This window comes from Typopeltis vanoorti, chromosome 8 (genome assembly GCF_054136105.1).
Source record: "Typopeltis vanoorti isolate ZY-2024b chromosome 8, IOZ_Tvanoo_1.0, whole genome shotgun sequence".
Classification (NCBI taxonomy): Eukaryota; Metazoa; Arthropoda; class Arachnida; order Uropygi; family Thelyphonidae; genus Typopeltis; species Typopeltis vanoorti.
In genome coordinates, this window is record NC_143556.1 from 93719301 (window position 1) to 93743914 (window position 24614).

Below are 24614 nucleotides of genomic sequence, written 5' to 3' on the forward strand. Positions count from 1 at the left end.
TGTATTTCACATATACCTCCGTTTTTCACATCTCAACGTCGCATAAGCTCTCCTTCGGTTTGTCATATTTTTCACCATTCTAGTTATAACCTTTACTAGTTTAACAATATGCATCAGATATCTTGGATAATTTGTCCTTTAACATTACCATTAGTCTACGTACTATTGTAGACACTCCAATCATATAATCCGTATCCTACATTCCACTTCGTCCCAAAGGTATTCTGCTGGGATGATATCGCGTTTTCTATGAAGGGCAGTCGTGATTTTTTTTTCCTTCTTCAAATCACTTTCCTCAGCTTATATTGGAAGGATACCAACAGTATGGCTTAGTTTATTATTGTCGAACGAGACATTGCCAGTTCTGTAAAACTTCTACAATTGAAGCAGTTGAATTATCGAGAGTTTTACATATCATGGAACGAACATTCATTCTTGCGGGCACAGCCACCTAAGGTCTGGGTTCAGACCACGAGAGAGAACTTCAAACCATTGTAAGTATGCTAAGAAATTTCAGAACTGCGATGATGCACCCGAGTACATCATCGCAGTTCTGAACTTCAGGTGTTCGGACACTTCAGGTGTTCTTCAAATGTAAATACTATTCCATCGACAAAGGATGCACCATGATTTGTTGCTCCATATCATAGACTTCATATCATATTACGCTGTTCCGTTGCTAGCGATGTTTGACATTTAGTTCATACACAGGTGCCATTTCATGCACACGAAGACTGTGTGACTCTTATGTAGTGTCCTAATACGAACTGTTATAGACTCCTGAATTCTCGTTGAGGTTTCCAAATGGGACTACCTAGATTTCGAAAATCCTTCCAAGTATCCTTCAGTCCCTTGGTTTAGCTCACTGGCTCTTCCAATACGTTTGTGTGAAGTGGCATCCTCCCTTTGCCAATAGCGGATGTGCTGCCTATAATTGAATTTGGGCGATGCACTCATTTATCAATGTCACTGACAGATAGGTCACTGATGTAGCAGCCTTTTGATAAGACACCTTTCGAAGTCCATAAATTATTCTTCAGGTGCTATTGACAGTATAAACATGCATCGACTCTGGAGAGGAGATGGTATATATTTTTCTCTTTATTTAGCATTATAGGCCACGTGTAACAGAAATAAACGTATCAGTATGTGTTATGCTGTATTTTAAATAAAGGATGTTGTAATACTTATTTCAGCAAAATTTGAAATATCCTTTCTCAAACCATTTCGATTCTGAGAAATACTCAATTTTATGAATATGTAGCTTCATATGCTTTGACTGCATTTGAATTAAGACTTCATATTCGATTTAAAACGTATCAAATGCTCCACTTCATAATATAGTATTTCTACATAGTTATGATAAATATTGAGTGTTGCAGATGCTATTGCTAATGAATGTTCTTCAAAACTCCACCACTCGCATTTCTTTTAATTAGAACTAGCTATGTCTTCTGCAAGAGAAATATTGCAACATCTCAATAAGTATATCTCGTCTCAAAAGAATCTGGAATCACTTTTTAAAACGTTATCTTACACAAAATATCCATCACAATGTCTGTCTGGTAGTATTTTTTAAATTTAATAATTTAATCTTTCTTCTAATTTTTGTTTACGTTGAAGTAAACAATTCAACATGAAGGACTATTTAAAAAACTCCATTACAACTACAGGAGATATTTGTAAAATAGATGTGGATGCAACAAAAGTTCTGTAATGATGCACACTTTGGCCACAGGAACATTTTGAAATATTATACATGCATTCAGGGAAACAAAGTTGAGTTGATTCATGGCAGACTTATATGATATGGTCAAATGCTACAATGCAATACTGAACGCTTTTTGACAGTAGGATTTCATTCCATCAGGAATTTTTCTTCGAAGAGAGAAATCTAACTAAGAGAGACCATCCTCCAACGTTTACTAGAGGATCATTCCCTTAAGTGTTCCGTCACCTCACATGCGGCATGTCTCTATAGCCATGATGAAAGTAACATGCCATGGATCACCGTTCTGTTTGTTGCTCCGAACGTCACCTCCTGTGACTTCTCTCTCCTCCCCAGGATGAAAAGTATCCTGAAGATAACAGTTTCAAAATTTCTCGAAATATAACTAAGTAAGATACGATACCCTCAGGACCATTCTGAAACAAACCTTCCAGAGGTATAAACAATAATGGCTGCATGTCAGTAGCCATTATTGTTCACCAAAAAACTTGTATTTTAAAGTTCCGATAAATACTATTGTAAAACTGCTACAATGGAAGCAGTTGAATTATCGAGAGTTTTACATATCACGGAACGAACATTCATTCTTACGGGCACAGCCACCTAAGGTCTGGGTTCAGACCACGAGAGAGAACTTCAAACCATTGTAAGTATGCTAAGAAATTTTAGAACTGCGATGATATACTCGGACTTCAGGTGTTCTTCAAATGTAAATGCTATTCCATCGACAAAGGATGCACCATGATTTGTTGCTCCATATCATGGACTTCATATCATATTACGCTGTTCCGTTGATAATGTTGATATTGTTGATCGTCCCTCCATTGATTCTTGTGCATAATAATCGACACATTAATTTCACTACTGGACAGTATTTGCATAATTCATAACTACAGAACTCACTCAACTAACTTAATAAAAGTTAGGACCAGCAAATTAGCAATGTAGAATTATAATTTGTTACTAGTATTAATATACTAATCTGCAGTCAACTGAGAATGTAAGTTCATAACTTATGAGTCAGCAACTTTTTTAATTGTTAACGTTTGGAATATAAGCAAGTGCCGGAATTTATTATACAAAATATGCTATTTTAAATGGACATACAGTTATTGATAACTGTATGTCAAATGAAAAACGCATCTTTGGCTTTCAGATTACCGTCAGCAATGATTCAGTTTAAACTATACTGCTCAAAACAATTAGGGATATTTTGGTTTTCTTGTAAATTATAAAGTTATAAAAATAATTTTCAAATGTAACACATTTTATTTTAAAATATTCTTAATATACAGCAGTGTAGAACGTGCAACTGCGTACAACAAAAACATATTAAAACTTTCGAAACATGTCTTAGCCGTATTAGCATGTGGGGGGGGGTTATAAAAGCTTGGCTTGTTACGTTCACTTCCACAGTACATAATTATCACTTCAAATGTAAACTTGTCACCTACCACCCATTATTTTGTTAAAAAATTGCAGAGCAACATAATATCCCGGAATCCATGACTTGGAGAGCCATTGGTCGATTAGAAACTGGACAAACGCAGCAAGTTGTCGCTCAAGCGTGTCGTGTATCTCAAAGCGTAATTTCGCGACTTTGGAATCGCTTCTTGGAGACGGGAAATGATTGCCGAAGACAAGGTCAAGGTCGCTCATCTTCAACAACTCGAATAGACGATGTATTTGCCGTTACTTGCCAGAAGAAATCGAACATTTAACGCAACATAACTTCGAAGCAAACCTGCCGCAGCAACAGGGACGCTGGTATTGACAGTCAATACGAAATCGTCTTCATGCCATAGATTTCTATGCTCGAAAATAAATGGTTTGCATTCCACTTACTGCAAATCACAAAAGAGCCTGAAGAATTTGGGCACAGGAATACCGCAATTGGACAATAAGGATTGGGCTCGTGTATTTTTTAGTGACGAGTCCAGGTTCAGTCTGCAACCAGATAACTGACGTATCTTGATATGGCGTGAAAGTGGAACAAGAAATAATCCACAGTTTATTCGTGAAAGACCCCAACATCAAGGTGGAAGTTTGATGGTATGGGCTGGAATAAGTATAGCTGGCCATACTGATCTCTATTTTATCAGAAACGGTTATTTAACAGCCCAAAAGTATCGATGAGAATTTGGAACCGATAGTTCGTCCATATGCTGCTGCAATTGGCCAATAATTCATTTTTACGGATGACAATGCTCGTCCACACCGTGCAAATTTGGTACAAGAGTGGTTTGAGGAAGAAGGTATTGAACGAATGGACTGGCCTGCTTGTTCACCGGATTGTAATCCAATCGAACAAGCGTGGGATGCTTTAGGTAGGAGCGTTTCTGCTCGACTGTTGCCACCACGATCGGTTCAGGAGCTCGAAATTGCTCTCACAAAGGAGTGGTAAAATATTCCACAAACTGTTTAATCATCTTATCCAGTCCATGCAATCAAAATGTACCGCTGTTTTGACTGTTAATGGAGATCATACGCCCTATTAAAAATTAACAAAAGCATTTTTGGCTATTCTTGTCAATCTTGTTAAAATTATTTCACGCTAAAATGTATAATTTGTTAAATTTGTAATAAATATCGCTTATTTAAGCAATATCTCATCAGTTACACCCTATCCATAAATAAGAAATATTTAATCATGTATAAAGTACCCAATAGTTATAATTATTTGCAGAAATTTAAAATTATCCGACAGAAACTGAAATATCTCCTAATTGTTTTGAGCAGTGGAAATGGTTTCGTTACGATCGAATTAACAAAACAGAAAGAAAGAAATAATATTGGCCAGTGTTTAAATACTGTATATATATATATATATTCAAGATACCAAGTCATTTTATATAAACTTGTTTTTTAATCCTATTTCCCAAGTAAGCAAAAAGACAAATATGTCAAGTTTGCGCCTGTACGTAGTGCAGGACCGAGGCAACTCCCACAAGTAGTACAAGACGAGACAACTCGTGATAAAGGTGGAGTATGCTCCGATCACTTTCCTTAGTATTTTTCCCTAATGCAAAGCACATCCCCTTGCAGAGATGTATGATGTTATGCATTAAATGCAGGGGTCACTATCCAGACCGGTTTTGACCTTTATTGAGGTCTCGTTAGTGGAAGCCAGACCTGAAAATGCTAAGGTTGATTGACAATTGACATTTGTGTCTTTAGGGGGTGAAGCAAGATGCTTTTCATATTCCCGCTATCTGTTGCGGTTACAGTGAAGGCAGAATTTATGAGCAGTTTGCTCGCCCTGGATGGGCATGGAGATTATACGTCAGGAAGTTAAAATTACTTTTGGTCTTTTATATTTGAATATATCCGTAGCCTCGTATGCTACAGCTTGCTGCACTAAATCATTGGAGTATATGGACGTCTTTAGGAAGAACTTGGTTGCTAAAGATTGTAAGAAAGAAAAATATAAGGAATATTTGTATCTCTATGAAGTTGACTGTTTCTAACATACCATAGGGCTTTCAGAATCATTCTCAAGCACTTGTTCTGTACTCGTTGTATTTTGAGAATGTTAGTATTAGAGGTGTGGCTCCAGGCTGGAGAGGCGTAGGTGATGACAGGACGAATCGTCATCTGGTATAGCTGCAATTTGATTCTGTTGCTGAGCTTGCTATTTCTATTAATTAGCGGATAGATCTGAGCTATGGCTTTAGATGCCTTTGCGCACGAATATTTGATGTGTTGGTTAGAAGTTAGCTTTTTATCGAGCATTACACCGAGGTATTTTGTTTCTGTCTGCCTGGGAATTTTAGTAATGAATAGTAATACGTCTCCTGCAAGAGATATTGTCCTTTTCGAGAAAAGAGTGGCTGAGCTTTTTTGGGGGTTGACTTCCAATCTCCATTTGGAGAACCAATCCTCCAACTTTAGAAGATTTTCTTGAAGCTTTCTAGTAATTAAATGTAGCCAGAGAGATCTGGTTAGTATTGCCGTATCGTCCGCATACAGGGCCATGATGAAAGACATTGGATTGTGCGGGATGTCCAACACGTATAGAGAAGATAGCAATGGAACCAGTAGAGATCCCTGCGCACTCCAGCCAAGATATGGCGCTGGGATGAGGTAGAACCATTGATTTTGACTTGTATTGATCTATTCTGCAGATATGAACGGATTAGATGAACCATTTTTAGTGAGATACCGGCTGAGATAAGTTTATGTAGCAGTCCGAAATGGCAAATTTTGTCAAATGCTTTGGATAGGTCTAGAAAAACACTCCTATGCACTGGTGCCAGTTAAAGCTGGTGGTGATGTATTCCCCAATTCTGTGGATTTGTAAGTTAGTACTATGGTGCTGCCGAAAGCCGAATTGTTCTTTAGGAATGATGGCTAATTCGTTTACAGAGGCTTGGAGTCGAGAGAGAGGATGACCTTCTCCGCAACCTCACCCAGATAGGAGATGAGTCTGATTGGACGATAACTGTGGGGGAGGTGTGGATCCTTACCTGGTTTATGAATTGGGATTACATCGGCCTGTTTCCACATGGAAGGAAAATAGTGAAACCTTAAGATGGCATTAATGATTATAGTCAAGTGCACTACAGCTTTACGGGGCAGCAATTTGATCACCCTATTTGAGATACCGTCTGGTCCAGTATCTTTTTTTGTTCTTTAATTTTTTAATAATATCATATATATTTCAGTAGGTGATGTGGGTGCAATATGGTCAGCACTGGTATCTGGGAGTTTTAATAAGTGTCTGCCCTGTCTGTGGATTTTATATAAGTGATTGAAATCTAAGTTGTTATATGAAGGTTTGCACTGCTCCTCTAGATTCTTTACTATGGCTTCTGCCTTGTCTACATCTGTGTGAACAAGGCCCTGGTTAGAGATTATGGGGGGGATCTGTTTTTATTTCTGGTGTTTCTCGGTAGTCCCCAGATGATCAATAGGTGAGATAGAGGCTAATTATTAATCCCAAACTTGGTTTCTAGTTTTAAGTGCATCTGTCACTGCCCCATTCAATCTATTAAGAGCTGTTTTGTCCCGAGGTGTGCGAGTGTTACGCAATCTCTTCCTAGCTCTGATTAGGTCCATAATATCCTCAGGTAAACGACCAGGGTTGGGAACAGATTTGTAGAAGGTGGCAACCTTCTACAAATAGCAGACTTAATTTGTTGGGTGAGACTAGTAACTGCAGATTCCACATCTTCTTCAGTGCATATGTAAGGGACAGTTCCAATTTGATCCCTAAGTGCTTTAGACAATCTGTCCCACGATATGCATGAGTGAGAGGGATGAGACAGGTATTCGTGTTCTCCCAGTTGTAGTAGAATTGGGTTGTGATCCAATGACAACTCGTTCAGTGATTTAAGGCTGTACTGAAGTTTAATATCTTGCAGGATAGCTATATCCAGGATATCAGCAGTGCCAGACGTACTGAGATGAGTTGGTTCTTTAGGTCTAGCCACAACAGCGTAGTTTGATCCTATGTAGTTGGAAAGGATGCAGCCATTCTTGTTGGTGGTTCTACTATTCCAAGCAGGGTGTTTGGAATTTAAATCCTCAGCAATAATGATGGGTACTCTAACTCCTAAAATGGCATTGAGATCAGTGTGCAGTAGAGTTTTTAAAGGTGGATTGTAAGCTGAGTAGATTTTCAATCTGCCAGCGGAACTGGTGAAAACTTCCACGCCTGTGATCTCAAGGTTAGTGGTTGGGGTTGTTCACAGAATGGTGCTTGATATAATTTTTAATAAAAATGGCAGTGCCGCCGCCTCTGTAGTTTGATCTGTCATTACATGAGATAACCTCATATTTTGGGGCTGTCTGAGGGTCTAAGATGAGTTTCACTGATTAGTATAATATTTGGTTGATATCTGTAGGTGAATTCTTGTAGCTCCAGAATTTTGATTCTTAGGCCGTTTGCATTCCATGCAATGATCTGAAGAGAGGCTAAAATGAGTTTGTTTTTATTCATTTATGATTGCAGTAAGGATGGCCTGTGTTTCACGTAGGACTCTTTTAGTGGAGGTTGCTGAAGGGTTAGACAGGCTGAAATCTTGTAGCATGTTAGCTAGAGAGGCCATAATAATAGCTGTCAGGTTAGTGGGTGCTGTTGGCTGATTGTGTTCTGATGCTGGTTTGTTTGTGCGAGCCACATCAGTATAACTTCTCGTTTGCATTTGGCTTCCACTGTCTTTCTCTCAAGGTCACCGGCTGTTGCTGCCGAGTCTCAGGCTGTGGAGCGGGGGCCTCAGGTGTTCTTTTACTAGAGGAAGAGGATGGTTTAGCTTTCTCCACCCGTCTGTTCTTTTGGTGCTGAGTACATCCCTTGTAGTTTGCTGGATGAGGGCCACCACAGTTGGCACATTTAGTAGAGGTAATTTTTGGTTAGTCATAGTGGATCTTAAGTGTGTCCATCTTTTCTTGTTCCGGAGGACGATCGGTGGCACCCTCTCTTTTGTGCAGGTGGAGGGATTGGAACTGGGAGTATCCTCTTCCATACCAAAATCTATGGGAGGTTCTGCGTCTAAAGTTTTGCGCTTCTTGCGCACAAGTACATCTTCAAAGTCTTGGAGAGACTGCTTCTGAGTAATGAGCTCCTCACTTATATTGTCCAATTTATCTTCTGTGACTGCAGAGGATGGGAATGAGTCAACTTTTCCCGGTCAGCTATCATCAGTAGTTTTCCCAGTCTGAGGGTAATGAAGCGTTCGAGCAAATTACAATAATCCTGTGGATAGGATCCGCTTGCAAATCCCGTAGACACAGTCTGGTGTCTACCAGCAGAACGATATATAATTTAGTATGCCCTGTGAATAGGCTTACAAGATGGTTTCCAATGTAACTAAAGATTTGGAAAGTATAGTATTTACTCACCTGCAACTTACAGAAACTTTTCGAAGTCGAAATGCTTGATCAACACACGTTAATATAATTCTCGTCGCTAAAGCATAAATCGCTAAAAACATTATCAATCAAATTTGCAATTCACCATCAATAATACATGAGACTAACACGCGAGTCGCCATCTTGGAATCTTCAAAATTCAACAACCAAATGCTAAGGTTGAAGTGTTGCAGAGCTTATGAATTTTACCTGAACAAGTTGCCACAAGATGCTTTGATCTTATTCAATAAATCTCAGGATAAGAGATAGATGTAGAAAGTTTTTTCCTTGGGTATATTACGTATTCAATTTCGTTACGATCGAATTAACAAAACAGAAAGAAAGAAATAATATTGTCCAGTGTTTAAATATATATATATATATAAAACCAGGTTTAAAATTGCTTGGTATCTTTAACATATTTATACCCAAGGTAAAAATACTTTCTACATTTATATCTCCTCCAGAGATTTTTATTTAATAAGGTTAAAACACCTTATGGTAACTTGTTTTGGCGAAATACTTACAAGCTCTGTATCTGTATTACTAAATCTTGGTATTTCTAAGCCTAGCTCCCACTGACGAGACCTCAATAAAGGTCGAAACCGGTCTGGGTAGTGGCCCCTTGCCTTTAATACAAAACATCATACATCCCCTTCTTGGAGATGTGTTTTGGCATTAAGGGTAAATATTAAGATTAGTGATCGGATCTTGTTCCACCTTTGCCACGAGTTGCCCTGGTCCTGCACTACCTGTGGGATCAGTTAGACTTGCATCAATTGCAGGCGCAAACTTGACTTTTAGTCTGTTTGCTTACTTGGGAAATGGAGTAAAACCAGGTTTAAAATTGCTTGGTATCTTTAACATATTTATACCCAAGGTAAAAATACTTTCTACATATATATATATATATATATATATATATATATATATATATATATATATATATATATATATATATATATATATATATATATATATATATATATATATATATATATATATTCAAGATACCAAGTCATTTTATATAAACTTGGTTTTTAAATCTATTTCCCAAGTAAGCAAACAGACAAGTATGTCAAGTTTGCGCCTGTACGTAGTGCAAGACCGAGGCAACTCGTGGTAAAGGTGAAGTAAGCTCCGATCACTTTCCTTAGTATTTTTCCCTAATGCAAAGCACATCCCCTTGCGGAGATGTATGATGTTACGCATTAAAGGCAGGGGTCACTGCCCAGACCGGTTTCAACATTTATTGAGATCTCGTCAGTGGGAGCCAGATCTGAAAACGCTAAGGTTGAAGTGATGCAGAGCTTATGAATTTTACCTAAACAAGTTGCCACAAGGTGCTTTGGTAAAATTTATAAGCTCTGCATCACTTCAAACTTAGCATTTTCAGGTCTGGCTTCCACTGACGATACCTCAATAAATGTCGAAACCGGTCTGGGTAGTGACCCCTGACTTTAATGCATAGCATCATACATCTCCGCAAGAGGATGTGCTTTGCATTAGGGAAAAATACTAAGGAAAGTGATTGTCGGAGGAGACTTGAACGGGCACATAGGAAGACAGAATAGAGACTGTGAAAGGGTGCATGGTGGCCACGGAGTGGGAATGATGAACCAGGAAGGAGAGAGGGCTGTGGACTTTGCAGTAGCGTTTGATCTGGCAATTGTGAACTCGTTTTTCTTCAAGAGGGAAGAACATTTGATAACATTTAGAAGTGGTAACAACAGCTCACAAATTGACTACATTTTGACTAGAAGAAAACATCTTAAGGTTGTGACAAATTGTAAGGTAATTCCAACAGATCAAGTAGCACAACAACACCGACTGCTGTGCGCAGACTTTAAATTAAGATCGAAGATAAGAACTTCTGGTTGCCATGGGATGAAGACAATTAAGTGGTTTCGCTTAAAAGAAGAGAGTGTGAGGAATCATTTTAGGGAGAGAGTGTTAGAGAGGATTTCGGATGGACTGGAAAGTGTACAAGATTGGTGGAAACATAATTCAAAAGTAATTCTGAGCTGTGCAATCGAGGTGCTTGGTGAGACATCTGGAAAGATTAGAGAGCAGAAGGAGGGTTGATGGTGGAATAATGATGTACAAGTGGCAGTGACAGCTAAGAGGAAGGCAAAGCAGAAGTGGGATGAGTCAAGAGTGGAAGAGGACAGAGAGGTGTACAAAGAGAGAAAGCAAGAAGCCAAGAGAGTTGTGGCACAGGCGAAGGCCATGGCATATCAAGATCTGTATGATCAATTAGAAACAAAGGAAGGACAGATAAAAATTTACCAACTAGCGAAATGTAGAAATAAAGCAGCTAAGGACATCTTACATGTGAGGCAGATCAAAGATGCTGGAGGAAGAGTATTATGGAGGGATGTGGACATAAGAAACAGATGGAAAATATACTTTGAGGGACTTCTGAATGAGGAAAATGCAAGGACTCACAGAGGAGATGGGCAGCCTTCTGAGGGGATGGTGCAGAACATCAGTACAATGGAAGTGACGGAGGCCATGAAGAGGATGAGGAATGGAAAAGCGGTGGGCCCCGACAGAATTCCAGTGGAGGCATGGAAGGCACTGGGGGAAGAGGGAATTGACCTGCTGTGGGACCTGTTCATGAAAGTTTGCCAACAGGAAAATATACCCGAGGAATGGAGGGAGAGTACTCTTGTTCCCATCTACAAGGGTAAAGGGGATGCACAAGACTGTAAAAATTACAGAGGAATAAAGTTGATGTCCCACACAATGAAGATCCTAGAAAGGGTTCTTGATGGTAGATTGAGGGAGGAGGTGGAGATTGCAAAGGAACAATTTGGCTTCATGCCTGGTAGATCAACAACAGATGCTATCTTTGGGTTACGACAGATGATGTAAAAATATCGAGAGAAACAAAGGGAGCTACATCTGGTATTTATTGATCTGGAGAAAGCATACGATAGAGTGCCAAGGCAAGAAGTCTGGAGGTGTCTGAGGGAGAAGAAGGTGCCGGAGAAATATGTCAGGTTGGTGCAGGAAATGTACAGAAATGTGAAGACAAGTGTTCGGACCTGTTTGGGACAGACAGAAAGTTTTCAAGTAACAGTTGGCTTGCATCAAGGGTCAGCATTAAGTCCGTTTCTGTTTAATATTGTGATGGAGGTGGTAACAGAGGAGGTGAGAGAAGATGCACCTTGGACAATGCTGTATGCAGATGACATCTTGCTGTGTGTAGATTCAAGAGAAGAAGCGGAAACTAAACTGGAAAGATGGAGAAAAGTACTGGAAGAGAGAGGTATGAGACTGAGCAGAAGTAAGACAGAGTATATGTGTTGCGCAGTAGGCGGTGGCCAGGAGACAGACCTGGAGCTGGAAGGAAATGTCATCAGGAAGGTGAGAGACTTTAGATATTTAGGTTCGACAGTGGAAGAAGATGGAGGAGGTGAGAAGGAAGTGGGATGCAGGATACAAGCAGGTTGGAGGAACTGGAGGGAGATGGCTGGAGTGTTATGTGATAAGAGGGTACCGATCAATCTGAAAGGCAAAATTTATAGGACAGTAGTGAGGCCAGCTATGACATATGCTATAGAAACTGTGGCCCTGAGGAAAAATAACATTAGCAGGATGGAAGTAGTAGAGATGAGAATGCTTAGGTGGATGTGCGGTGTGACCAGAAAGGATCATCTGAGAAATGACTATGTCAGGGGAACAGTGAAAGTTACGAACTTAGGAGCGAAAATACAGGAGGCAAGGTTGAGATGGTTTGGTCATGTGATGAGGAGGGAGGACGAATATGTGGGAAGAGGGGTCATGCAGATGGATGTGCAAGGAAGGCGGAAGCGTGGGCGGCCAAAGAAGAGATGTAGGGAGCTGGTAGAAGAGGACTTGAAGATGAAGAACTTGGATGTGGTGACAGCCCAAGACAGGAAGGTGTGGAGGAGACTCATAATAAACAGTGACCCCACTTAAGTGGGAGAAGCTGCAGAAGAAGAAGAAGAAGAAGAAGAAGAAGAAGAAGATCATACATCTCCGCAAGAGGATGTGCTTTGCATTAGGGAAAAATACTAAGGAAAGTGATCGGAGCATACTCCGCCTTTACCACGAGTTGCCTCGTCTTGTACTACTTACAGGAGTTGCCGCAAATAGTACAAGCAAACTTGACATACTTGTCTGTTTGCTTACTTGGGAAATAGGATTAAAAACTAAGTTTATATACAATGACTTGGTATCTTGAATACATAATATACCCAAGGTAAAAAACTTTCTACATACATATATATTATTGTTCAACTTTACTCGGTAGAAATATTATAAAAAACATTTTTTTAAATTAGTTTAAATGATTATATACCGAGAATGAAAAAACAACAAGGTATAATATTAAGATGCAACTAGTTTCGTTGAATGATTCAACTTCTTCAGGTATCACATGCAAAGAATTATACAAAAAATGACAGAGACATGATAAAATTACATCAACAGATCTAGTATAAAAGACAATAGTACATTTAAAAACAGGAATGCGAGCTTGAGTTCCAATTAAAGTTGATTATGTGCGTGAGCTGCCACGAGTGTGCCAATACTGAACAGTGGCAATGTGTGCGTCAGAGAGATTGAAACTGAGGCTGTTGTTAATATGTGATGAATCTAGTGAAATTTCTCTGGATTCGATGATCTTTCACTACATTTCCAAAACTTCGCTCAATACTAAGTAAACCTAAAGTGAAACATCTCCCTACTCAGTATCCAGGAGTCTACAAAATTTTGTGTGATTGTGGAAAGCCATATTATGGTCAGACAGCTAAATCCATCCTTTTGCGTATGGAAGAACACTTGAGAGACATTTCCTACAATAGGACCAGAGCCAGCGCTCTCTCTAGCCACGTTCTGTTCTCTGTTAACTCAGATGAAGGCCGCCAACACCTCGTAGACTGGCCAAAAACTTCTAATATCCATGTGTGTTATGATGAACTTGAAAGAAAGATCATCGAATCCAGAGAAATTTCACTAGATTCATCACATATTAACAACAGCTTCAGTTTCAATCTCTCTGACGCACACATTGCCACTGTTCAGTATTTGCACACTCGTGGCAGCTCACGCACATAATCAGCTTTAATTAGAACTCAAGCTCGCATTCCTGTTTTTAAATGTACTATTGTCTTTAGATCTGTTTAATGTAATTTTATCATGTCTCTGTCATTTTTTGTATAATTCTTTGGCCGTGATACCTGAAGAAGCTGAATCATTCAACGAAACTAGTTGTATATTAATATTAAACCTTGTTGTTTTTTCATTCTCGGATATAGTCATTTAAACTTTTTTTTTAATATATATATATATATATATATATATATATATAACGCCCCAAGTTGATCTGTGAAACGTTGGTGATAATATTCAGTTATATACGATTTTTGCCTATAGACGTGAAATTATCATACCGGCGCGAAAATTCTGGAGACTATCCAGAGGATCGAATTGGCTTGAAACACACCCTCTGTCCAAAAAGAAACCGAACTTTTGATAGAAAATAAAACACAGGCCAATTATAATTATTGAAATCATTTATTTCAATCAATATACTACTCTCCCTCAGCTTCAATGCAGCGTTTGGCACTAATTCGCTAATATTTAACGAATCATTAATTCGTTAAATGAGTTTTTTATATCGGTTTTGGGGATACTGTGGAGGGTCGCGGCTACTTGAACGTTTTCAATGGTGTCGTATCGCTTTCCTGTCATCGGCAAATGAAGTCGCGGGGAGAGAAAGAAATCACAGGGTACTAAATCAGGTGAATACGGCGAGTGATCCAAAACAAACTTGGTTTTTGCTCAAAAGCTGTCTCACAATGTTCGAACGATGAGATGGTGCATTATCATGCAAAAGTGCCCAGCTGCCTACATCACGATATTCATGCCGTACGTGATGAATTCTCGCTATCAGTCGCTTCAAAAAACTTCGAGATAAAACTCACCATTGACCGTTTGGCCAGGCGGAACGAATTCTTTGCGGATTGTTTCTACGAATCCCTTGGAATCGTAGAAACAAATCAGCATTGTTTTAATTTTGACTTCTCCAGGCGACTTTTTTTCGGATACCCTCTTCTGGTGGTCTCCACTCAGCACTCTGGTGCTTTATTTCGGGCTCATACTCAAAACACTACATTTCGTCACCAGTAACGATCGTTTCAAGGAAGTGTGAGTCCTTGCAGCTTTCAATTCGATTCATTTTTTGGTCGTCGGTCAACTTGTGGGGAACAAATTGCGAATTCAATCTACGAAGGCGAAAACTCTCGGTCAGAATGTTGACACAGTTGATTTTGACATCCCCAATTCATCTTCAAGCAATCTCACAGACGATTTCGGGTTTTCTTTGATGAAATCACGCACTTTTTGGATGTTAACTTCGCTGAGTCCAGTTTTTGGACGCCCGGCTTTTCGTCGTCCTCAAGCTTCTCACGACCACTTTGAAATCTGAAAAAAATCTGATTTGAAATCTGCGCACAAATGTGAAAAATTTGTGCGCAGGTTATGAAACAGATCTGTTTCATAACCTGCGCACCCATCGTACTAAAATGCATGTACTATACGATAGCTTTGCAACCTTTCTTGGGTAGGATTTCCATAAAAAAAATAATAATAATAAAGCTAATAAGTTAGTTATTTATACATAACCTCTTAATTTTAAGTCTGAAAAACTCAGGGCATTAATAAAAGGGTGTGTTTTGATTTAATAAATGTTCATATATTAATGCTGATATAAACTCCTCTACTGCATACGTGCTATGCAAATATTCATAATTATCTGATTCATAATTATAAGAGTGATGTGGTAGGAATAATCGCTATACAGGTATTATGGGACTAACTAATTTTTCATTATTCAAGATATTTTTTGAAGGGATAATATGAGAAAAAGAAAACTGATCCTTGGTCTACGGCCTGATTATTAGTTCGCTACGTAGTAGCATCAGGTGCCGATAGACGAACAAACAAACATCTCTGAACTGTTTTTATTACTTTTAAAATTACCTACATATCTGGTGCTATAAAGATGATCAAGATTTTCTAGTTTTCTTTCTGACGATGATCTTTTCTATAAAGTTTATTTTGCAGAAAACAATTTCCAGAGAAAAGAAACGATGGAAGAAAATTCGTTCGAAAAACTAATTTAAAAGCTTATTGATAATGGGATAGCTTAATGTTAATGGCAACAAAGAAAGAAATCGCACTTTGTGTGGATTACTTGGATTAGCTAATACATCACTTCTCGGAGATGGTTCTAAAGGAGAATGCTGACAGATTTGGAATTAACGGGAAGTGCGCACAAAGACGAAATAACTGGGGAAAAAACGATAGAATTGAAGCCTCGGAAATAGATAAAGTGGGAAAGGAATTGACATTTGCAGAGTCGAACGAAAAGTAAAAACTGCAGAACTTTAATCAACATGTCAACTTCTACGGGTTGTTTACTGTTATTGTACACAATTCAGAATTATAATGAATGGTAAGGGTTAATGCAAATAGGAACAAGAAATATAAGTGATTTTTAAAAGAGAAAGAAAATAAAAAGGTAAATAGTTTTTCTTTGTTCAGTTGATAAGTTTATGCAAAGAAAAGCTTTTGCTATGAAGAAATTATTCAGCAAATAGAATAAGTTAGTCGGGAACTAAAAATTTGATAATTCAGTTATGCTAATTTTTAATGGAAATATCTTTAAGCTAGAATGTAAAATATTCTTTTGAGTACGAAAAATTAGTATGAATAGAAACAATCTAGTTTATTTTTCAATTATGCAACCAGTATTACAAAATCTAAAATTCAGGGTTCAGTGTGTTAATTGATGAAATTTAAAAATAAAATTGACGAGACAATTAGGTTTTGCTGAATTATATTTCTCGAATTTTTATACATCAAGATAGGGAGGGATGGTTTCTGGAGCAAATCGAATCTGGAAGACTTCAGTGAGGTTTTTTTTTTTTTTTTTTTTCATTGAGGAAATTAATTCGCTACCAATCTTTGAACTGTATCGGATCCAATTAGTAGTCAATATATTTTTTAATTATCCAGGAACATCCTTCGGGTGGGGGAGGGAATAATCAATACCTATAGCGACTTCCTTCAAAGTTTAAAAAATTATATTATATTATTACAGCAAGAAAACTGAAGCACTAAAATAAAAATATTGCTGAGCAACTTTTGTTAAAAGAAATGGGATGCCCTGTTGCTTAGCATTGATCCATCTAAAAACAACAACAATAAAAAAAAATCCTACTTGCTACGCCCTGGTGATTGGCGGCTAGCCAATCTAGTGTTGTCGCCACAAACGAACATCCAAATAATATTCCAGTGAATGAATGCCAAATTACACAGGAGATTTACAGATAAGTGTTCTATTTTTTATGAATAATTACGAAGGTTTTTTTAAATATTCTTCTTCTTTCAGGCGGATTTTCACAATCCGTAATATCTATTAGTGTATCTTATTCTGTGCACATGCAACATTGCTTTCGCTAGAACGGATTCCCTCGAATCTAATAAATTTCTTTAATTTATCTTTGCAATTCAATTTTCGTTGATATTAGAAAATTTAATGGTGATTTCATACGAGAAAACTCATAATAAAAAAAGCATACAAAAGCGTACTAGGCAACAGGTGATGGTACTCACGTGTTGAAACAATTAAACTGTTAAACGTCACAATTATTATTAACTGTTAACAATCAATAACAATAAAGTACTAATGCAACAATTTTTAGCAACTTAAAGTAATTTTTTAAGCTTTTTATGCATTGAATTGTGTTGATTTCATTTAGATTTAAATGTCATAAGAATTTCACATCATTCTACAAAATCAAAATTACTATAACTAAAAGAAAGTAATTTATGTTTATAGCTTACCTGATATCCCGTCATATGTCCACCATTCTTCCCAGCTTGTCCAAACTCTTGACAGCCGGAGTGTTCGAAGATCCGGAAAAAGGTAAATAAAAAAGATGGAGAAAATAGTAACGATAACATAATAAATAAAATTATAACTATATTTGTTTCAAATGTATATAATTATAAGAGTAGTTACTAATTGTTCACTTTACATTGACTTTATAAACAAATTCAGTTCATAATGAACAGAAAACCATCGAATTCTAGCACAGAAGCTATTGTATTAGCCAAGAACCACAATTACAAATCATTGAAGATCATGATTTCATTGATTTTTTTTTCTAAAATGTTTTTTATTATTTATTTTTATTTTTCTGAATAATGATTATTCCAATTATTTTCAAGTATTTGGCAAAATTACTACACTAAATATTTGAAAATATTCATAATAATTATTCTAAATATTCTAAAATATTTTTATGACAAACTTATTGAAAACACCCAGTAAACTGAATTATTACGTAGATCAAAAGCTTTAAAAAACTTTCTTTTAACTTCATAAATTAGAAACTTAAACTAAACATACCAAGCGGGGTCTACTTATTCGCACCGTTAGAATAAGTAGACCCACTCGGGAGAACTCTTGAATCAGGTACTACAGTTGTAAACAAAGGGAATTAGTGAAATAATGTGACAGTGCAGACATTAAGAATACTTTAGTCAGCAAAGACACTCGTGGGATTTAAGCACTTAACAAAAGTTACTGGTGCGTATATCCCATGGAATAACAAACGTCAAAAGACAAAATTCTCGCCACCACTTCACGCCCGAAAACACCACCCGAAGAAACCGAAGTATTACAGCAACCAAAATTTAATGCAACTGTGCTAAACAGATAACGTATGAGCAGAGATTATGTCTTCTTTACACAACTTTCTTAAGGCTGACGTGCTAGAAGCGAACATAATAATTGGATTGCACTAAAATGTTCATTCTTTGTTAATAATGTCATATGTAAACTCAACTATTTAATTTTATTATTTTGCGGTTAGTATAAATTTAATTGTTAAATTTATTTCCATACATATTTTATGTTTAATTAAAGTAATAATTAATTTTATGAGATTTATTTTTATCATAGTTCTCATTAATTATTAATTAAAATATTCTTTGTTATTCTCTCTGTAATTAATTCTACTTGAGTGAATAAAATTAAGGTCATTCAAATTTTGCTTACTTTTATTAGATTTTATGCGTTATAACCTTAGAATGTTCCTTCAAATGCAGCAACACATTATCATGTGGATATCAGTTTTCTATCTGCAGAATATCTTCTTCCAAAAGTAATAATAATATCATCTTCTTTCAAAAGGTTCAGCATTTTAAAGTATAAATATTCTTAAGAGCATACTTATCTTCTGTGAGAAGATAGCGTCGTTTTTACCCCAAAGAGTGTTTTCTGTCTTCGGGAAGAAAATCTGCTCCTCCAAAATTGCAATTTATTTTGAGAAGAAGATGTGCACCTCCCAAAAATGTATTCCATCTTGGGAAGTAGATCTGCTCCTAAAAAATTCATTCTATCTTAGGGGAAAAAATCTGCTACTCCAAAAAATGCAATTTATCTTGGGAAGATGATCTGCTCCTCCAAAAAATGAATTCTATCTTGGAGAAGAATATCTGCTCCTCTAATAGATAAGTTTTTGGAAGAATGGCTGCTTTCTGAAACGTGAAACACTATTAAGACTATTTTCGGACTATTTTACCATCATAATATTTGTTTTGAAAAATTAATTCAGGAGAAAGTGGCCATCTTCTTCAATTAGTTAATCCAAATAGAAAAGTATATTAAAGTTCATCACATTTGAACTAAATTCAAATCTTACAACAATTAAATTTTACTGAATAGTTCAGCTCACAATTTTCTTAATTTGTCCTTTGTATAATTTATAAACCATATATTTATACTTTCTATTAAGTTAAAGTTGCTCTAATTTGCCTGCTTTTATGTTTCTGTGATACTTTTAGAGCTCTTTCAGAACAATTACTTTACGTTTATTTTTAAATTTTGATATTTTATGTATTTTTAACTTAATGCAAGTGTTCATTTAAATGAAACTCGTTTAGAAGACATTGTTCCTTTAACTTTCCGCATAAATTTCTCAGACAATGTTCTCCTTGATCAAGTTATAGCATAACTGGGGAAATTTTCTCGCATTTACCTTCAGTAATAAAAATTCTGTGAAGGCTCGCTTGTTTCATTAAATAGAAACATGTCAGCTTTTTTAAAAAAAATATTTTAAAGCCGTCCTTTAAACATTGCAGTGTCATATTATTAAGTAATTGCAGACTTAATGTCCCTTCTATTATCTTCGGCTAGACGTTAATGAGAAGTGAAACCTTTGAAAAAGATTACATTAAATTTCATAATAACATCTTAAAAGGTGATTTTCTCTGAAAAGTGTACTTGAGAAAACGGCCCAATTGTTCTTGAATAGGTGTTCTCTTGAAATTTTATGATTGTAGAATCTGATTACGTAAGTCTGTAAGTGGGTTCATGCCATCGAAATATATGAGGGAAGTTAATGGAGTAGCTAGAAAAAAAAGAATACTAACGAACACAACGCACTCGAAGCGACGAGAAAAAAAATACTACTCTCATAAATTAGTATCTTGGCGAGGTGAACACTTCGTAATTCAGGATATATGAATTATGAAAAGCTGATAAATTCATAAAAACTACCAGCACTTGATAGGAATGACGATAACGGTATAGTTGTTGGACCTTGTGCATAAGTTTTGAGATGATTAATAGGAAAGCAGATCACAGATACAAAATTCTCTTTTGAATATTCTGGTTTTCCTTTTATCACCGTATCACACAGACGGCACATCTCATGGTGAAATGTAAAGAAATCGATCGCAACCATAAAGGATCATTACAGTAAAGAGAAACGTGGCGTTTGATAATAATAATATGGTTTAATTGGTGAACTTTGGTGAAAGGATTAAGATTTTCTTAATGGATTAACTCTGTGTGTGCGCACACGTGTTCTTGTTCCAATATTTCGTAATCCTTTTTGTTTAGTTTAATTGGGTTGAGCTGGTTAACCGAGTAGATAACACTTCCGCTCACTAAACAATAAGTAATGGGTTCAAATCCCAGCTCGGATATTAATGCTTGTGAATTTCGTTAAGTGGAAGATGAATTTCACTGCTTCACATGTGACCAGCACATTACTTAATGGATCTCTGAAATGGCAATGACTTGAAAAATAGTTGGGCTTTAAGAGAAGAGTTTCGGATTTTTTAACAATTACCCACCTGCCGTACTAAATGTGGGATAGATTCACAACTTACTGTGATTCACAAAAGGAAAGGAATACTCTAATTCTCTTATGATACACAAATTTTTCTTGTTTTGTTTGCACTTTCTTAGTATATGCGTCTTGGTCTGTATTCTTATTTTGCTTAAAAGCATTGGTGGTGTTATTGGCCTGTAAGATAATTGAAAGTTTTAGGCATCTTCTCCCTGATGTATCTTTCTTCATTTTTAAGTCTCTTGGTAGATTTCGATAAGATGTGGTAAAATTGATCTTGCTAGAATTTATTGACTCATTTCGTTTTTTTAATCCTACTAGTAAATATCTGTAAAAGCTTCATTTTGCTTTTATTGCATATATTTTATGTTAATTTGGATTTATTCGTTATATTTAAATGATTTGTGTAACAAGTGAAGAACTGTTCGTTCGACAATGAGTTTGATTATTGGAGAATGAATGCCAATGAGATAATTGTAATATATTTGGTAAGAGACATACACAAACACTAAAGAAATCATATCATGAATGCGCAATAAGAATGTCTTCGAAAACTGTATTTTAAAAAAGGATGGTGAAATATGGTTCATTACTGGAATAACGCGTTGGAATCTTGAAGTCTAACCTTAAAACTAATATGAGGAACTTGTCTTTGGTTTGGTTGTTAAATAATGAACTCTGTCGAAATGAATTTCAGTAATATTTTGTTCCAAGTACAAATCTCTTGACACTCTTGCTTCTTTCATTTATTTTTAAAAAAGTTCTTTATCTTTGCCTAAAGAATTTGTTTTAAAAGCTGTTTAATTCATTTTGTATAACTTAATCCATATTTGTTGTCTCTAGGTTTAAATTACAGATCTCGTCTAGAAGTTTTCTCTTATACTGTGGTTATTTCTTTTGGATTCGAGTTTCTTTAGCGGGGATGACAAACAAAACCACATTTGCAGAAATAATTAATTCCTTGTCATACATGAGCTCTTTATCAAGGAAACAATAAACCACTATGATGCTAATCCTCGAATCTTTAAATTGGGAATTTGCTAATCAAAAGGCTTTGTTTATTGTTTTATTATTTTAGCAGTGCTTTATTTTGTAGTTTTTGCTTTTTTGCATCGTCTAGTTTAAGGCTAAATTCCTCTGTGGTTACATTCATCTAATAATTGCGCATGACTTTTATGTTTTCCGACATCTCTATATTCCTTTATAATAACTACGAAAAATGTGCCCTTTCATTAGTAATATTCTGTAATATTCAGAGAAAAAAATGTGACAAACTCCCTACAGAAATAATCAACGTGTAGTAATTATTATTCCATCATATACTCTCATTATTCGAAATCAAGAAAGCCCATTACACAACTGGAGCTATCCTCAGTGTGTTATTCATAACACATTAAGGATAGCGTAATCTTAAGATTTTTTTTATTGAATAAATTGACAAGCTAGCACCTTTTCATTCCAAATTTCTTTTTAACTACGGTCTTTATTTCTATTATTCTAAGCAACAGTCATGTTATTGTTCCTAAATATATTAGAATATTAGAAGAATAACCACAAAAGAAAATTATTCTTTTGTTAACCTATTTTTCAATTTACTCGTTTATATGAGAAGGAAAACAAAAATCAACTAGGTAGCAAATATCTGTACATTGTTGGCTAGAAATAGCAAATTCGTATTCAAGAAATAATCTCAGAAAACTATATTCATCAGGATCGATTTCGACTAATGGAACTTCCGAACAGGAAGTTAACTCTAGAATTTGACTTCCTTTTCGGAAGTATTTCAATAATTACAATTAATTTTAGTTCAATATTTGAATAATGTATTTATTGGATATGGTAATAAACGAACTCCAAATATAGTGTGAATCAGTTTTAAAAAGATAGTTTTAAAATATTTACTTAGATTATTAAGAATACTATCGTACAATCACAAGAAATTAACATGTACAGAAAGAACCTGTAGAGAATCACAAGCAGAATTCTTAGTTACGAATCGCATAATTTTAAAAAGAGTGGCTGCAGTCAAATTATGGGTCCCTTGCGGATAGCAGTTTAATTAAAACAGAAATTAGAATGGCGAAGCAAAAAAGTGACATTAACTAAGCAAATCTAAATCAGCCATCGCTCTTCTGGTAACTGAGTGTCCTTCTAATGCAAAACTGTCATTGAAATTCTTTTGTAAAGGAGACAGGTTGCGATTGGTTGGATTAACTGAGGCAATTAAGACCATAACGCATTACTGTTTTAATTATGTGAGTTCGTATTAGATTTTGTCTATTTCCGTGCGGGAAAATTTTAGTTTCTGGGAGAAGCATCCTCTGCTACCTCCATAGGAAATCGCATAATTCACTTGAAACGCTCCTTATAAAGATTCATTGAACGGAATTCGAACCCAGATCTTTTTAACTCAAGGGACGTTCTCATCACTGTGCTACGGAGTCACTCCTACAAGTGAGAATAGGTGGTGTCCATTATTATTATTAAATCTGTGATACTTTGTGACTTGGGGGGGGGGACGAGAAGAAAAACCCACTACAAAGCCTGATGATTTGAACTGAATCTTGTGGCTTTATCAATGATATAAACCAAAATGTTTTATATTTATTTTTTATTTTATGTTTTTTGAAATATTTTCAAATATTCCAAATAAATCATTCGGACTTTTTTCAAGCCGATTCGGGGCATCGAATAAGTTTTTTTTTTGCAAAAAAAAAAGTCTTTATTAAAAAGTCTACCATCATCCAAACATCCTCATTCTCCTTTCAAGACACCGCGAATGTACAAAAATTTTTGCCCATGCAGTATCTACTACGCCAGAGAGATCAGACGATCCGGAGAGACATCTGTATGAAAGAAAACTTCAGAGTTGGGGAAACAAATCGGGGAGGGGGGGTAGCGTTTTATATCACTAAAGAAAAGAAAAAAAAAACATCAGCTATTTTGGCAGCAGCATCTACAACTCTTTCGGTTTCGACGATTCGCCTTTGGTTGGAAAGACCTGATTCGATTCCAATCTTGGTAGCGAAGACGGGATTCATCTGAAGGTGAGTTAGCCGGTCTCATATGGGGATGGCAGAGTAGTTTTTTCTCCTGGAATTAGGGTTTCATCCCTTAAAACAGTCACGCCAACCACAACATAGGCATAGAAGACTACGGGAATAAAGATTAACCACCCTATTCGGTCGGATTCACTTTTTAAAGCATACGTATAAGCAGGAAGGAAGAAAGGATTCTATCGCTGATAGGAATGCCAGAAATTAAATTCCGTAACTGCTTACACAGATTCAAAGAAACCGACGAAATGCTACGTTTTCCAAAGGAAAGCTTCATTTTAAGCCGACTTTGGTCAGGGTACACATCAAAGAGCTGTATGGCTGTTAATTAGTCGTTATACAACTCAATAATGAATCACGTGTCTTACATCTTTGCCTATGTTCACTATCTTGTAAGTTCAATCTATGTGTGACTGTTAATGCAAGTTTTTTTTTTACAATTTTATAACTTTATTCTGAAGATGTGCGTGAAAAGTTATAAAGAACTGGTCGATTAAACACTTTTTTTTCTTGATTTATTTTCTTTCTTGATTTATTTTCTTAATTTATAATGCTCATTTAATTCATAACACCACGGAAACTTTAAGCCAAAGATAATATTTTAATTTTTGTCTACACTTCTGAGGTGTTCCAATACCTTTGAAAAAATGATCCAAAACATTGTGTGCTATTTTTAGTTTGAACCACTGAGAGCGACTATTTAAACGTATGACATACACAAAATAGCAAGAATTAATTAAGCGGGGGATGTCTCTACCCTCTCTTTAAAAGTCTTTAAGATCAAATGAAAGATAA

At 36.2% G+C, this 24614-nt stretch overlaps 1 protein-coding gene across 1 annotated transcript in view; it reads right to left on the minus strand.

Moving 5' to 3' along the window:
* Positions 1-17767, minus strand: part of LOC150104201 (putative carbonic anhydrase-like protein 2) — a 205757-nt gene extending 187990 nt beyond the window's left edge. The window contains exons 1-2 of the mRNA XM_090396428.1: positions 17751-17767; positions 17465-17601 (exon numbers count right to left, since the gene is read on the minus strand). Coding sequence (XP_090252554.1) covers positions 17465-17601; positions 17751-17767 — 154 coding nt within the window. The remainder of the gene's footprint in view (positions 1-17464; positions 17602-17750) is intronic.
* Positions 17768-24614: the final 6847 nt, after the last annotated feature.